Below are 15,076 nucleotides of genomic sequence, written 5' to 3'. Positions count from 1 at the left end.
ACACACCCACACATACAGTCAAGCATACAAACAAGGTTGGGGCTGGGGGGCTGGGCAGAGCTGCTTGCCCAGAGGAAGTAAGCTCAGGGTTAGAGCCCCGCAGCCCAGAGCAGGCTTTGGGAACCTGGAAACAGCAGCTAGCCCTGCTGGGCATGGGGTCCTTCTAGAATCTTCCCAAGCTGCCAGTGAGCATAACAGTTTCAAAGAAAAAGTCTTGTACCGGCCGGGAGTTTGGTCTAGTGGTAGAGTGCTTGCCTAGCATGCACGAAGACTCGGGTTCAATTCCTTGGTACCACATGCATAGAAAAAAAGCCAGAAATGGTGCTGAGGCTCAAGTGGTAGAGCTCTAGCCTTGAGAAAGTCCAAGGACAGTGCTCAGGCCCTGAGCTCAAGCCCAGGACTGGCAAAAAAAAAAAAAAAAAGTCTTGTACCTTCTGTTAAGTGGGACTTAATGTCAGTTCTTGTTTTTTAATCGAAATATTTTTTCCTTTTTTTTTTCTTTTGTACCCATACTAGGTCCGGAACTCAGGGCCTGGGTGCCCTGAGTCACAGCTCCATTTACCACTTATTACTCTTTGGTGGGTAATTGGAGAGGGAAGAGTCATACAGACTTTCCTGCCTGGGCTGGTCTGCACCTCAGTCCTCAGATCTCAGCCTCCTGAGTAGCTGGGTTTAGAGAGATGAGCTATTAGCGCCCAGCTGTTTTCCTCCTTTTTATTTTATTTTATTTCTTTTTTTTTTTTTTTTTGCAGGTCCTGGGCTTGAGCACTGTCCTTGGGCTTTCTTAAGGCTAGAGCTCTACCACTTGAGCCACAGCACCACTTCCAGCTTTTTTTTTTTTTAATGTTTGTAGTACTGTGGAATCAAACCTGGGTCTTCATGCATGCTAGGGAAGCACTCTCCCATTAGGCCAAATTCCCAGCCATTCTCCTTTTTATTAAAATATATTCATTGCACAAAGTATAAGGATTTATTATGATAATTCCACAAGTGCATATAATGTACTTTGGCTAATTCACTCTATTAAACTTTGTTTTCACAGAGGCTCATTTATTTTGTCCTCACACTTTTCTATTGCTATGAAGGCTTTGAACTCAGGGAGGCCTCCCACTTGCTGGGCAGGAGCTCTACCACTTCAGCCACATCCCCAGCCATTTCTTGCGTGAGAGAAGGTCTCAAAGTTTTATCCATGGCCAGTCTCTCATGGTGATCCTCTTACTGATGTCTCCCACATAGCTGGGCTGGTGGACACACGCCACAATGCCTAGAGTGTTGCTTGAGATGGAATCTCACTATCTGTCCCCAGGCAGTTAATGGAGGGGAAGGCAGCAGAAAAACCTGCCATCCAGGCCAGGAGCGTGGTCTAGTGGTAGAGTGCTTGCCTTGTATTCATGAAGCTCTGGATTTGATTCCTCAGTACCACATACAGGGAAAAAGCCAGAGTGGTGCTCTAGTTCAAATGGTAGAGTGCTAGCCTTGAGAAAAGCCCTAGGGCAGTGCTCAGGCCCTGAGTCTAAGCCCCAGGAGATAGGCCGGGGCGGGGTGGGGGTGGGGCTGCCATCCATCCGGCACAGAGTAATGGATGGAGGACTGGGGCGGGGTGGGCCCAATGTCCACAAGGGAGCATCTGGGAAGAACCCTGAAAGAAACAATCAAGCCCTCCCTCTTCTCCCTCTTCCCCCAGAGAAACCTTAGCCCTGAGATGAGGGTGCCAGGATGGAGCAGGAAAATTCCAGAAGGCTCTGGAACATACTGAAGCCAGTTGCCAATTCCACTCCCCATTAGCAAGATCCAGGCATCAGGGCTGAGCAATGCAGCTTTTATGGGGAAACAGATTTCCCCAGAGAGTGATGCCTGCTAGGGCTGATGCATGCGCACTGCACACACACACACACACACACACACACACACACACACACACACAATCCCAGGGGTTTCACTGGACTGAAACACCCTCCACACATGTAAGAATATTCATGCGCCAAATACATGCTGATTGATTTGTTCTTCTCCAAGGCTCCTTCTCTAAAAGAAATTCAGGTCTTGGGTTTGTCTGGGGTGCAGGAACCTCAGGGAAGAGTGAGTGCAGAGAGGTGAGAGGGGCTGGGAAGAAAGGGTCCCTTCTCTTTTTTCTTCAGAGATGTTGCAAACTTACAAGCAGCTCCTAATGAGTAAAATGACTAATTCTGCCCATGATAACCATCAATCATTGGCTTCAGTGACTGCACGAAAAGAGGTTGCCCAGCGACCAGATCCATAAAGGGAGCAGAGCTGAGCATGCCCCCCCACCACCCCCTGCTCCAGTAGCTCTCAGCCCTCGCTGATCAAACAGGTCGACCAGATGTCTCCCGCCTCCAGGCATGAAATACATTACCTGGTCTAGATTGTTTTTGCTTTTCTTGAAAACCATCCATCCTGAATATAATCGAACCTCTGGACCATAGCAGTAGGAACATGCACCTCTGACTACATGTGGCTAATTACAAATAAGTTCATTGGAAAAAAATTAATTAAACCATGCTCATAGTTCTGGCTATGCAGGAGGCTGAAGTGGGAGAATCACTTGAGCTCCTGAATTTGAGACCAGCCTCTGCTACAACACAGGAAGACCCTGTCTCAAACTAAAAGTCTAGCTGTGGTGGTGTACATCTGTAATCCCAGCTATTTAGAAGGCTGAAGCAGGAGGATTTTGAGTTCAAAGCCACCCTAAGCAATGTTATTACTAATTTAAAAACAAATGAGCTGAGCGCAGTGGCTCACTCCTGTAATTCTAGCTACTCAGGAAGCTGAGATCTGAGGATCACAGTTCAAAGCCAGCCCAGGCAGGAAAGTCTGTGAGACTCTTATCTCCAATTAACCACCAGAAAACCAGAAGTGACTCTGTGGTTCAAAGTGGTGGTACACTAAATGACCAAAATGAGCCCAGGCCCAGAGTCCAAGCCCCACTAAGGACAAAAAAAAAAAAAGAGGCAGCTAGATATTTGCAACACATGTCTGTAATCCTACCTATTCAGGAGGCTGAGATCTGAAGGTTTTGAGGGTTTGGGTTCAAAGCCAGCTTGACTAGAAAAGTCTGTCAGACTTTTTTCCCTAAATTGATCATGAGGCTTGAACTTGAAGCATGGGTGCTGCCCTGAGCTTTTTCCATTCAAATCTAGTGCTCTATCACTTGAACAACAGCTACTTCCAACTTTTTGGTGATTCACTGGAAATAAGAGTCTTACAGACTTTGGGCCAGAAGTTTGTCCTAGTGATAAAGTGCTTGCCTAGCATGTACAAAGCCCCGGGGTTTGATTCCTCGGTGCCACATACATAGAAAAAGCTGGAAGTGGTGCTGTAGCTCAAGTGGTAGAATGCTAGCTTTGAGAAAGCCCAAAGACAGTGCTTAGGCCCCTGAGTTCAAGCCTCATGACTGGCAAAAGAAAAAAAGTCTTACAGACTTTCCTGTCCACGCTGGATTTGAACCGAAATCCTCAGATGTCAGCCTCCTGAGCAGCGAGGATTACAGGTAGGAACCACAGACGCCCAGCTATAATGAATTTTTAAAATTATGGCAAAATATATATGACATGAGATACACCATCCTAATGTTTTCTACTTGAGTCATGCCCGTGGTCTTTTTGGCTTTAGGTGGTTATTGATATTGCTGTTTGGTGGTACTGGGGTTTAAACTCAGGCCTCATTCTCCCGGCTTCCTGCTGTGATCCCAGACATATATTGCCATGTACAGCTTCCCTCTGTGGAGACAGAGTCTCACAGGCCTGCCCAGGCTGGCCTGGAACCTTGATCCTCCCAATCTCAGCATTCCACATAGGTCAAGATGACAAACACCCGCCACTGCTTTGGAGTGAAGAGCCATCTCAGGAACCTATCTGCCTGGGTTAGTTTCAAACCCTGATCCTCCCAATGGCTACCTCCCAAGTAGTTAGGATTAAAGGCAGGAGCCACTGAACCTAGCCTCCGTTTTGTTTTTGAGACAGGGTCTTGCTAACTTTGCCCAGACATACCTTGAACTTACCACCCTCCTGCTTCTGCCCCCCCCCACAAAGAGCTAGGATTGTGGCAGGAACCACCACCACTGCCCCTGCTCCCCCAGGCAACACCATGCTCCAGTCCTCAGTGGCCTTGCAACCATCTACCCGTTCCCCATGGGCCTTCACCACCCATGGCTGGGGAATCCCTCAGGACAGCTTTAGGGATGCAGAGTTGAATTAAGTATCTTCCATTTGGTCTTCTGCTTCTTGTTCTGTCTCACTGGCAGGGGCTGTGGGTGGGCGCCTTCCCAGCTGTTGCAAAATCTTAGACAGACATTGTTCTAAAAGAGAACAGGGCCCAGCCAGGGATAGAGAGGGAGGGGGGAGGAGAAGCCTTCATTACAACGTGAAGCCGGGCCCTTGAGTCCCCAGATGGGGATGTCCATCCTTCCTCCCGCCCAGGTTATGAGGGAGCTCATGGCACCCGCCTTCTTGCACACTTGTAGCAGGTGTTGCTCATGAAAGACTCACCGAGGTGGAGCTTCCTTCCCCAGAGGAACAGTGACCAGCTGTGGGTAGAGGACAAGCCTGAGGTGGTCACCTCACGTCACTGTGGCATGTGAGGACATGCTGATCCTATGCTGACACTGAGAGGGCCTCGAATCCTGGCTGGGGGAGGAAGAAACTGCACAGGTCCTGCAGTGCCTGATGGGCTCATTTTTTAGGGCTCAAGACCAGAATTGGGACAAACTGGAAAGGTAGGCAGCTCCTGAATGAATCTAGGATGAATTTCTGGGTGCGGGGGCAGGGGGGTTGCTGCCTGTTTCTTACTTTGGTTTTCTTTGGGCTCGGTTTTGAGTTTGTCTGTTTCCTTGGCAGTAATGGGATTTGAACTCATTTGAACTTAGAGCCATGCTCCAGCTCTTTTTTTATTTTTATTTTTCTATTTTTTGCCAGTCCTGGAGTTTGAATACTGGGCCTATGTGCTATCCCTCAGCTCCTTTTGCTCAAGGCTAGCACTCTACCACTTGAACCATAGTGACAATTTGGGCTTTTTTCTGTGATTAATTAGAGATAAGAGTCTCACAGACTTTCCTGCCCCAGGACTGGCTTCAAACCCTGATCCTCAGATCTCAGCCTCCTGAGTAGCTAAGATTACAAGGGTGAACCACCAGCCCACAGCATTGTCCCGTCCCCTTTTTTTTTGCCATTCCTGGGCTTGAACTCAGGGCCTGACCACTGTCCTTGGGCTTTCTCAAGTTTAGAGCTCTACCACTTGAGCTCAGCACAACTTCCGGCTTTTTTTTTTCTATGTATGTGGTACTGATAATCGAACCCAGGTCTTCATGCATGCTAGGCAAGCCCTCTACCACTAGGCCAAACTCCCGCCCCCCCCCTTTTTTCATGCATATTTCTTTTTTTTCTTTCTTTTTTTTTTTTTTGCCAGTCCTGGGCTTGGGCTCAGAGCTTGAGCACTGTCCTTGGGCTTTCTCAAGGCTAGAGCTCTACCACTTGAGCCTCAGCACCACTTCCGGCTTTTTGCTATGTATGTGGGATACCGAGGAATTGAACCTGAGTCTTCGTGCATGCTAGGCAAGCACTCTACCACTAGGCCAAACTCCCGGCCCCCCATGCATATTTCTTACATTAGCCCCTCAGTCAAGGAACAGCATGGTGGCTGGCACACTCTTGTAACTGCCTCTCAAGAAAAAAACAAGACTGGGCTTAATGGTGCACACTGTAGTGCCAGCTACTAGGGAGGCCAACATACTGTCACTGATTGAGCCTGGATGTTCAAGACCATCCTGAACAACAAGTGACGGACAAACCCCATCTCAAACAAAGGGAGAGGAGCGCACAGCAGACATGGTGGTACACACTTGAAACCTAAACACTTAGGAAGTCAATGCAGGAGGCTCATGAGTTCAAGTCCAGCTTGGGCTACCTAATTCTTTTTTTTTTTGCCAGTCCTAGGCTTGAGCTTAGGGCTAGAGCTCTACCACTTGAGCCACAGCACCATTTCCAGCTCTTTTCTATGTATGTGGTACCGAGGAATCAAACCCGGGTCTTTGTGCATGCTAGGCAAGCACTCTACCACTAGACCAAACTCCCAGCCCCTGGGCTACCTAATTCTTGTTTCATAAAACCAAAAAGAAGCAATGAGTTGGGACTTTCTGGTGCTGAAAGGACAGCTCCTCCAGCACCAGCATACAGCAACAGCCCCAGAGCTGCCTTGCATCTGCTCACTATTTAGTTGCCACCAGCTGTATACAATACATACATGCATTTCCTCCCAGCCCTATGCAAAGTCCTACCAAACAGGAGTAGGTGAGAATGTTCATTGCCTGGCCACACCCTGAAAGGTGCCCCAAGGCAACCCATCAAATCTGTGTCCCCTAAGCCACAGAAGTTCAGGGGGACCAGAGAAGGGAGTCCTGCATGCTAGCACCTAAGACAGTGCCTATCACATAGCAAATCCTGGCAACTAATGGCATCAAGAATGCACGGAGGGTCATGAGCATGGCCTAGTGGTAGAGTGTTTGCCTAGCACGCATGAAGCCCTGATTTAGATTCCTTGGCACCACAGAAAAAGCCAGAAGTAGTCCTGTGGCTCAAGCAGTAGAGCTCTAGCCTTGAGAAAGCCCAAGGGCTCGGGCCCTGAGTTCAAGTTCCAGGATTGGCAAAAACAAACAAAAAAGAAGCTGGGTGCCAGTGGCTCACGTCTCTAATCCTAGATACTCAGGAGGCTGAGATGTAAGGATTGTGGTTTGAAGCCAGCCTGGACAAGAAAGAAGTCAATAAGATTCTTACCTCCCATTACCAGTAGGAAGCTGGAAGTAGAGTGGGACTAAAGTGGTAGAGCAATTGGCCTTGAAAAAAGGCCAATGTAAAAGCTCAGGGACAATGCCTAGGCTGAGTTCAAACCCCAGTACCAACGTGCATACACACACACACACACACACACACACACACACACACAGCACCAAGATTCGGGGATAAATGAGATGATGTTGATGTTGGAAAGTGCTGGGCACATACTCAGGGCCAGCTCTTGTGCCGAACTTCCACAATAAAGCAGCCAGCTAACACTAAGTGAACTCCACAGTCCTGCACCTGCTCCTCGAACACCAAGACCTTTGCGGTCATCCGCCCCTGGGCGAAAGGATTTCCTGTACAGCTTCCAACACCCTGAGAAACTTGCTTTTCCAAACGGCCTTCCAGCCTCTCTGGAAAGAGGCCAACTGCAAATGATCGCAAATGATTGTGATGACACAAATCCCGGAGTCTCTGGAGCATTCGAATGTACACCAGATGCTCCAAGCAACGGCTCATGAATATTATCTTTATCATCTTTAGAACAAAAAGTCCAGGATGAGTTGAGCATCAGTGGCTCACAATTAGAATCTGACCACGGAGGCTGGACAATGGAAGTTTAATGGCAGCACAGGCAGAAAAGTCTAAAAAATGCCATCTCCTATCAACCAACAAAAAACCTGGGCTGGAGGCATGGCTAATGTAGTAGAGCACCTGCCCACCAAGGCCTTGAGTTTAAGCCCTAATACACTCACACAAACACACACAGACAGAGAATGAAAAGTGCTCATAGGACCTGTGACCTCTCATTGCCTAGCTACAGAAAAAGTGGGTCTAAGTGGCTTTGAGGAGACCTCAGGTACAAGGATGGGGCTCTAAATTTACAGAGGGCTGACCAGGGCATCCATGACTCATGCAACCCTGTCAACGTGCCACACTGATAGGACGATGAAGGTAGAATTCAATTACAAGTCTAGAACATCCCCCTGGCCCCCAGCAGATCATATGAGGAGCAAGCTCAAATGATCTGACAGGAGAAAAACCTAAAAGTCTGCAAAAGAATTCCACGAATTCCACTGTGGAGCCATTCACAGCTGAGCCATTTATCCTGATCTCTGCAAAAGGAAGTAAATGAACTTGACCTGGGACTGGGGAACCCCATGGGTTCCCACACTTTGGGCTAGCAATGCCCAAAGTTGACAAGGGATCAAGAGATCAAGTATTCCAGCCCTATGCGAATGGGCCAGAACCCGCAGGAGGCGGGACTTCGTGGTGGGGGTGGGACAGTGTGGGCGTGGTTTTCTGGGGGTGGAGCTTAGTGAGGAGGGCTTGGGTGTGGTTTGGGGCTAGGCTTGTTGGAGGCGGGGCTTGGCCAGAGTTCTTCCAGTCATGGGGGGTTAATGACTTCGAAGGAAATTGTGGGCTCCTGCTCTCCCTCTCCCTCTCCCTTTCCCTCTCCTCCCCTTTTCTCTCTCTCTCTCTCCCGCCCTCTCTCCCTCTGCCTCTCCCTCTCCCTCTTTCCCACTCATCTCTTTTTCTTTGTTCCTTTCTCTCCCTTTCCTTCTTCTCTTTCCTCTTTCCTTGTCTCTCCCTCCCTCCATCTGTCCGTCCGTCTCCCCCTGCCCAGTCTTGAACATGAGGTAAACAGTTCTTACCTGCAGGTGTTCACATATAATATACTGACACAAGCCCAAAGCCACAGAGCTAGTCATGGGCTGAAACCAAACCTGTAGTGGAAATAAACCTTTTCCCTTTATAAGCTGATTGTCTCAGGTATTTGGACACAGTCAAAGAAAGCCTTCTGACTCGGGTTGCCTTTTCCTCCTACGTGTGGAATTTGAATTGCTTGTTGCCTACATGTATTGCAAAGATGTCTTTCAAGTATGTGGTTAGTCTTCAAGTTTGTTTTTTTTTAATAGAGTGTAGCTGTGTTGCTCAGTCTGGTCTCGACCTTGCCTCCTCCCATGCCAGGCGCCCAAGCACTGCAATGACAGGCATGCACTGCCACGCTGGCCTCATTCACAGACCGCTTCTATGAAGAGAAATTTTTATGTTTAAATGTAGTCTAATTTATCCATCTTGTCTCTTATCGTTTTTACATCATGTGCTTCAGAACTATCTGCCCTTTTTATAAATTCATTTGTAGTTTCTGAAAACTTTCCAATTTTGTTATATTTTTTTAAGCAACTTTCACTTGTAAATCTTTTTCTGTTGTTGCTCTTGATCATGAAACTTGAACTCGGAGCCTGGAAATTGTCCCTGAATTCTTTTTGCTCAAGGCTAGTGCTCAACAACTTTGAGCCACAACACTTCTAGTTTTCTGGTGGTTACCTAGAGATAAGAGCATCAGGCACTCTCCTGCCTGGGCTAGCTTTGAACCACGATCCTCAAATCTCAGCTTCCTGAGTAGCTAGGATGACAGGTATGAGCTCCTGGCACCCAGCTTCCCTTGTAAATCTGTAATCCACTGGAAATGCATTTAGAAATGCCTTGTCTTTTCTGAGCCACAAAACCATGTTGAACTCTCAATATAAACAGTTAACCAAGCTGGCTAACCACTGGCTTAACCAGTTAACCACTGGCTCACATCTGTAATTCCAGCTTCTCAGGAAAATAAAATCTGAAGATCTCACTTTAAATTCAGTCTGAGCAGAAAAGTCTGAGAGACTCCATCTCTAATTACCCCCCGCAAAAAGCAGAGCTAGAGGCATAGTCCAAATGGTAAAGTGCCATGCATGAGCAAAAGTACCAAGTGAGAATTCAATTCAAGGCCCTGAGTTCAAACCCTGGCACTGTCACAAGAAAAAAAAAAAACCCTGCCTTTTCTGGATAGTATACGGTAGAACTCTACTTTCATTGCTCCATCTGGATGGTCAACTGTCAGCATTGTTTATTCAATGGACCTTCCCTGCTTACACTGAGCTATATTGACATACATTAAGGACTCAGAACCAAGACCTCAGCTGACAGTCCATCCACCAAGGAGCAGAGGCTCTGAGAGAGAGAATGTTTTTGAGGTGCCACATAGAACTAGAATGCCTCACTCTCACGACAGGTAGCATCCCTGTGCTGTTCACGATGCGTCAACATGGTATTGCGTGGAATATCTAAATCCTAATTCAGGGGTGGAGTCTACATATAAAAATACACAACCAATGTTGAAGATGCATAGTAGAAGAACAGAATGTAAAATAGCTCAACAGGGTTCATATTGATTACTTGTTGAAATCATAATGAATATAAAGAGTTAACTTAAATTGGGAGCAGTAGCTCACACATGTAATCCTAACTACATAGGAGGATTACAGTTCCAAGGTAGCCTAGGGGGAAAAGTTCACAAAAATTCCCACACAACAATGAAAAGCTGGGGTCAGGCACTGGTGGCTCACGTCTGTAATTCAAGAGACTGAGATCTGAAGATCACAGTTCAAAGCCAGCCAGGTCACTAAAAAGTTCGTGAAACTCTTATCTCCAATTAACCACCAGAAAATTAGAAGTGGTGCTGTGGCTCAAAGTGATAGAGCACTAGCCTTGAGCAAAAGAGCTCAAGGACAGCGCCCAGGCCCTGAGTTTAAGCCCCACAAGTGACAGTAATTATTTAATTAAAAAGCTGGATATGGTGGTACATGCCTGGAATCCTTGTCTCTGTTTGTTTCTCTGTGGGTGGTTGGCCTAGTTAATATCTTGGTTCTAACCTACAGTCCTTGCTGTAACAGCTCAACTTAGGCTGTTTACTGATGGAGCCAATCGCTGAGACTATCCAGACTGTATGGGAAGCAGAAATAGGAGGATCGTAGTCCAGGCCAGCTCACAAATGTGAAACAATACTTGAGAAATAACTAAAAATAAGATTAGGGACCAGAATTGGGTGGCACAAGTGGGTAGAATGCCTGCTCATTCTACCCACTTTTGTCCCAGGACCGTTGAGAACAAGCTTTTAAAACAAGTCCAAAAGGGCCACTCCAAAGAAGGCAGATTTGTGCAGCCAACCCCATCCACTACCAGGCCAAGCGGGAGAGGGAGACTCAGATCCTTTTTGTTCTGGTGACAAGGTCTTACTAAATCCACCCAACTGGCCTGGAACTCTCAATCCTCCTGCTTCTGCCTCCCTAGCAGCTGGGATTATAGGCAAACACCATCTCACCTGGCCACTCTTCACGAGCTTGGGAATAAGGTTCAGTCTGTCCTCCTGGGGGCATGGAGGGTTAACCCCGAGCCTCTTCATTTCCTCCAGTTATGACACAATGACCCAGTCCAACCAGCTCTGCCCGACTGGAGCTCAGCTCACACCTGGGCACTCCACTTACAAAGATGAAGACCCGGGGCCAGGAAGGGTGAACAGGAAGGGAGCCGAGCAGGCAGGACACCCTGCCTTAGAGACCTGGGGAGCAGTGGAGTGTCTACTCCAGCCAAACCAGCCTGCCCTCTCAGGAAAGCCCCCCACGACTGCAAGGGGCACTAAAAGAGGATTTCACACTAGATACCCCCCCAAAAAAATCTTAGAGAAACTGAGTCACTGCACTCCCTCCACCCACCCCTAGCTGGGGTACAAACAGCAGGAGGGAAATAGCAGTCATAGCTGCTCTACAAAGACAACAAATCTGGGGGTGGGGGGGAGGAGGCTGTGACGAGAACCCCGGAGCTCACTTGGTAAGAAGACCAGGCTGTCCGTTCTGGGTGCCAAGCCTCAGTTTCCCCCACGTGAAAGAAGCACTACTCCATTCTTCTGCCCTGCTGTGAGGGTGGACAGAAGCGGTGCACAACGATGCCCGTTAGCGTTTCTAACAGCGAGTCCAACAGATGGGTGAGGAGTTGGCCCCACGCAGGGGTGGGTGCTCTCCAGGGATCATCTCGCTTAATCCTTGGGGCAGTGAGGGGGGGCGGGGACCCCGAGTGAGGTCTGGGGACTCGACTCAAGCCCCGCGTGGGGAGCGTGGGGAACGCGACTCGCCCAGGGACACCCCGCGAAGAGGTGGGGGTCGGGCCGAGTGCGCCTCGGAGGCCTGGGCCGCGGGGCCTCCCGCCTCGGCGGCGCCGGGATCACAGGCGAGCGCCACTGCGCCCGCCCGGCGTGGGAGCCCGGGCGCAGACACCCGCCCCAGACCAAGGCGACGCGTCCCGCTGGTGGGCCGCTCCGGCCGGGACAGGGGGTGCCCATCGCTGCAGTCTGGGTTTCTGAGCCTCGCAGGACCGCGGGGACCCCCAGCCTCCCCGGCGCTCACCTGGCGTATTTGGTTTTCTGGAAATCCAGCAGCCTGGGAGCGAACATCGCGGCGGTTCCATCGGCGCCCTGCCCTGGCTCGGCACGCGGGAACTCGGGGAGCCACAGGCGCAGCAGGTTGGACGACACGATCTTAAGTGTTGGGGGGTGGGATGCGTTCGGTACCCCGAAACCCCCCGGAGCCTATGCCCGAGAAGCCGGAGCCCGAGGCGCGCACGGAGCCGGCGGCGCCAAATCCCGAGCAGATGGTGGCGGGGGCGGGGTGGGGGGACCGAGAGGGGGGCTCCCGCGGGCGGCCCCCGCCACGCCACGCCCCCGCCACGCCCCCGGCCGTGGCCACGCCCCCGCGCCGCCCCTGCCCATCACTCCTCACCACGCCTACCACCCCCAGTCCCGCCGGGTCCGTCCACCCTCCACCCCGCCTCCGTTGCTCCGTAGACCCCCCCATCACCCCCCAGGTAATGGGGACACTGGCATTTTCGGTGGGATTCCTAGTCCCACCGTGGGTCCTCCCTCAGAGTCCCTCGACCATGTGGGTGCTGACACCACCAGCCGGAAGACGAGACCCCCCCACACCCCGCAACGGGGCTGCAAGATGGCCCTGGATGAGAGAGAAACGTAATCCCAGCACTGGGGAGACTGAGGCAGGAGGATACAGGATGTTCAAGGCAAGGCTGGGTCCCCAACATGACCTTATCTGAGAGAGACAAGAGACAGACAGAGAGACAGAAGCAGAGACAGAGGGACAGCAGAGACGGGGGGGGGGGGAAAGAAGGGACAGAGAAGAGAGGGAGGGAGGGAAAGAAGGAGGGAAGGAAGGAAGGGTGACACCCCCATCTGGGGACTCAAGGACCAGCCCCACGTTGCAATGAAGGCCTCTCCCTCCCCCTGCCTCCCTTGCCCCTCCCACTCCCCGGCTGGGCCCTGTTCCCTTTTAGAACAATGTCTGAGATATTGCAACAGCTGGGAAGTCGCCCACCCACAGCCCCTGCCTAGGAGACAGACGAGGAACAGAAAGCCAAATGGAGGGCACCTAATTCAACACTGCACCCCCAAAACTGCCCTGAGGGAGCCCCCAGCCGTGTGCGGTGAGAACCGAAGGTGGCAGTTGTCTCAGAGGCTGCAGAGGACCCGCACGTGGCTGTGCCCGGGACTGGGGGACAGGGCGGTGTTGAGGAATACTGGGAGCAGACACAGAAGGAAAACATCAAGAGATGCTCTGGCAGAAGACTGACAATCTGAGGATCCGGGTTCAAAGCCAGCCTGGGCAAAATAAATAAATAAATAAAATCCTCAAGACTCTTGTCTCCAATTAACTAGCAAAAAGTCACCCATGGAGCTGTGGCTCAAATGATAAGAGTGCCAGCCAGCCATAAGCAAAAAGCCAACTGAGAGCCGGATTCAGTGGCTCATGCCTGTAATTCTAGCTACTCAGGAGGCTGAAATCTAAGGGTCGAGGTTCAAAGCCAGCCCGGGGAACTAAAGTCCATGAGACTTTAATCTCCAATTCACCACCCCCAAACTGGAAGTGGCACTGTGGCTCCAAGATTAGGGCTGTGGCCTTGAGCTGAAGAGCTCAGGGACAATGCCCAGGCCCAGAGTTCAAGCCTCACAACTGAGCAAAAAAGCCAACTGAGAGCATGAAACCTTGGGTTCAAGCCCCAGTACCAGCACACGCGCGCGGACACACAGCACAGCACAAAAATCTTGGGTCACAGCAACCACCGGATGCTGGTGACTTCTAGATAGGATGGTTTGCAACAATGTTGTAGAATGTTCTCTGGGTCAAAGCTGCTGTGTGTGTATGCAACAGGGTGCAGCAGTGTGTGGAGGGGGAGCCATCTTTGAAATTAAAATGAGATAGAAGAAAATTCTAGAGGGTCCGGGAGTTTGGCCTAGTGGTAGAGTGCTTGCCTAGCATGCACAAAGACCCGGGTTCGATTCCTCGGTACCACATACATAGAAAAAAACTGGAAGTGGTGCTGAGGCTCAAGTGGTAGAGCTCTAGCCTTGAGAAAGTCCAAGGACAGTGCTCAGGCCCCGAGCCCAAGCCCAGGACTGGCAAAAAGAAAAAATTCTAGAAAGCACTTCCTCACACAATGAGGTCCATGAGACTTTGATTTCCTGGTTGGCATGCCAATGTGGGTCCTGCTGTAAGCCATAGTTCCTAGCAAAAGGTCTCTGTGGTTATCCTATATCCTTCCTGTCACTGAGTCTGAGTGGCCAGGGCCCGGCCCCTCTGTGTCCCTCCACACACTGCCTGCACCTAGCAGATGCCCTGTAGTACCTACTGACAGGACAAGGAGAATCAGGCTCCATTCTCAGCCAGGTCCCGGGGATGCCAGGGACAAGGCTGGGGCTCCAGGAAGAGAGGCTGGGGAAACAGGGCGGTGTGAGTATTTCTCTAATCACTTGCTTCCCCCTGTGGCTCTGAAGTAGGTGCAAAACTCAGTCAATAATGCAGGTAACTTTGGGGGACAGACAGACCTTGGCAAAGATTAGGGGTCAGCATTTCTTTGCTGACATATGCAGAAGGGAAACTGAGGCTGGGGGACTAAGGGTGGATAGGAGCAAGCCTATGCCGAATGACATAGAGTTCACTACCCAACAGAACTCTCCAGAACTAGTGAGTCCTCTGAGCTCCCGTGACACGATCAGACAGGAGCAAGATAGACAACCAAGTCCCAGGTCACCAGCCCCTCCTCCCGGGGGCCCAGTCTCCCCATCCACTGCATGAACACATCCCTCCCCCGGCCTCCCCTTCACCCCAGCCCTCAACACCAGCTTCCACCAAGGTCCCTGCTCTGGCTTGGCAAAGGTAAAAAGGTCATTCCTGGTATGTCTGATTGCAGCTGTGTTCCCCCCTTTTCTTCCCTGGGGAGTCACAGCCGGGCTGGGACTGAAGGACCAGCTGGAGCCAGATACCCACCCTTCCCACCCTCCACCCCCAAGGTTTTGCCTCTTGCTTCAGGATGCTGTTCACCATCAAGCAGGTTTCCACAAGCCCCCTCCTCCCCAGAGGGGACCCCGAAAGGAAACACAAACTGAGGAATGGATTTTCTTTCTT

At 50.5% G+C, this 15,076-nt stretch overlaps 1 protein-coding gene across 2 annotated transcripts in view; it reads right to left on the bottom strand.

Annotated features, from left to right (window-relative positions):
* The window catches only part of Mmd2 (monocyte to macrophage differentiation associated 2), a 36,920-nt gene extending 24,677 nt beyond the window's left edge, over window positions 1-12,243 (bottom strand). Inside the window, exons 1-2 of one of the 2 annotated variants that reach the window (XM_090329822.1) lie at window positions 12,011-12,243; window positions 11,436-11,522 (exon numbers count right to left, since the gene is read on the bottom strand). In XM_090329822.1, coding sequence (XP_090185948.1) covers window positions 11,436-11,522; window positions 12,011-12,057 — 134 coding nt within the window. In that variant the 5' untranslated portion in view covers window positions 12,058-12,243. The remainder of the gene's footprint in view (window positions 1-11,435; window positions 11,523-12,010) is intronic. The other variant, XM_090329823.1, reaches the window with a different exon arrangement.
* Window positions 12,244-15,076: the final 2,833 nt, after the last annotated feature.

Source organism: Megascapheus bottae, chromosome 3 (genome assembly GCF_031878675.1).
Source record: "Megascapheus bottae isolate mThoBot1 chromosome 3, mThoBot2.hap1, whole genome shotgun sequence".
NCBI classification, from domain to species: Eukaryota; Metazoa; Chordata; class Mammalia; order Rodentia; family Geomyidae; genus Megascapheus; species Megascapheus bottae.
The sequence above is the reverse complement of the archived record's forward strand: the minus strand, read 5'-3'. Positions and strand labels throughout refer to the sequence as shown.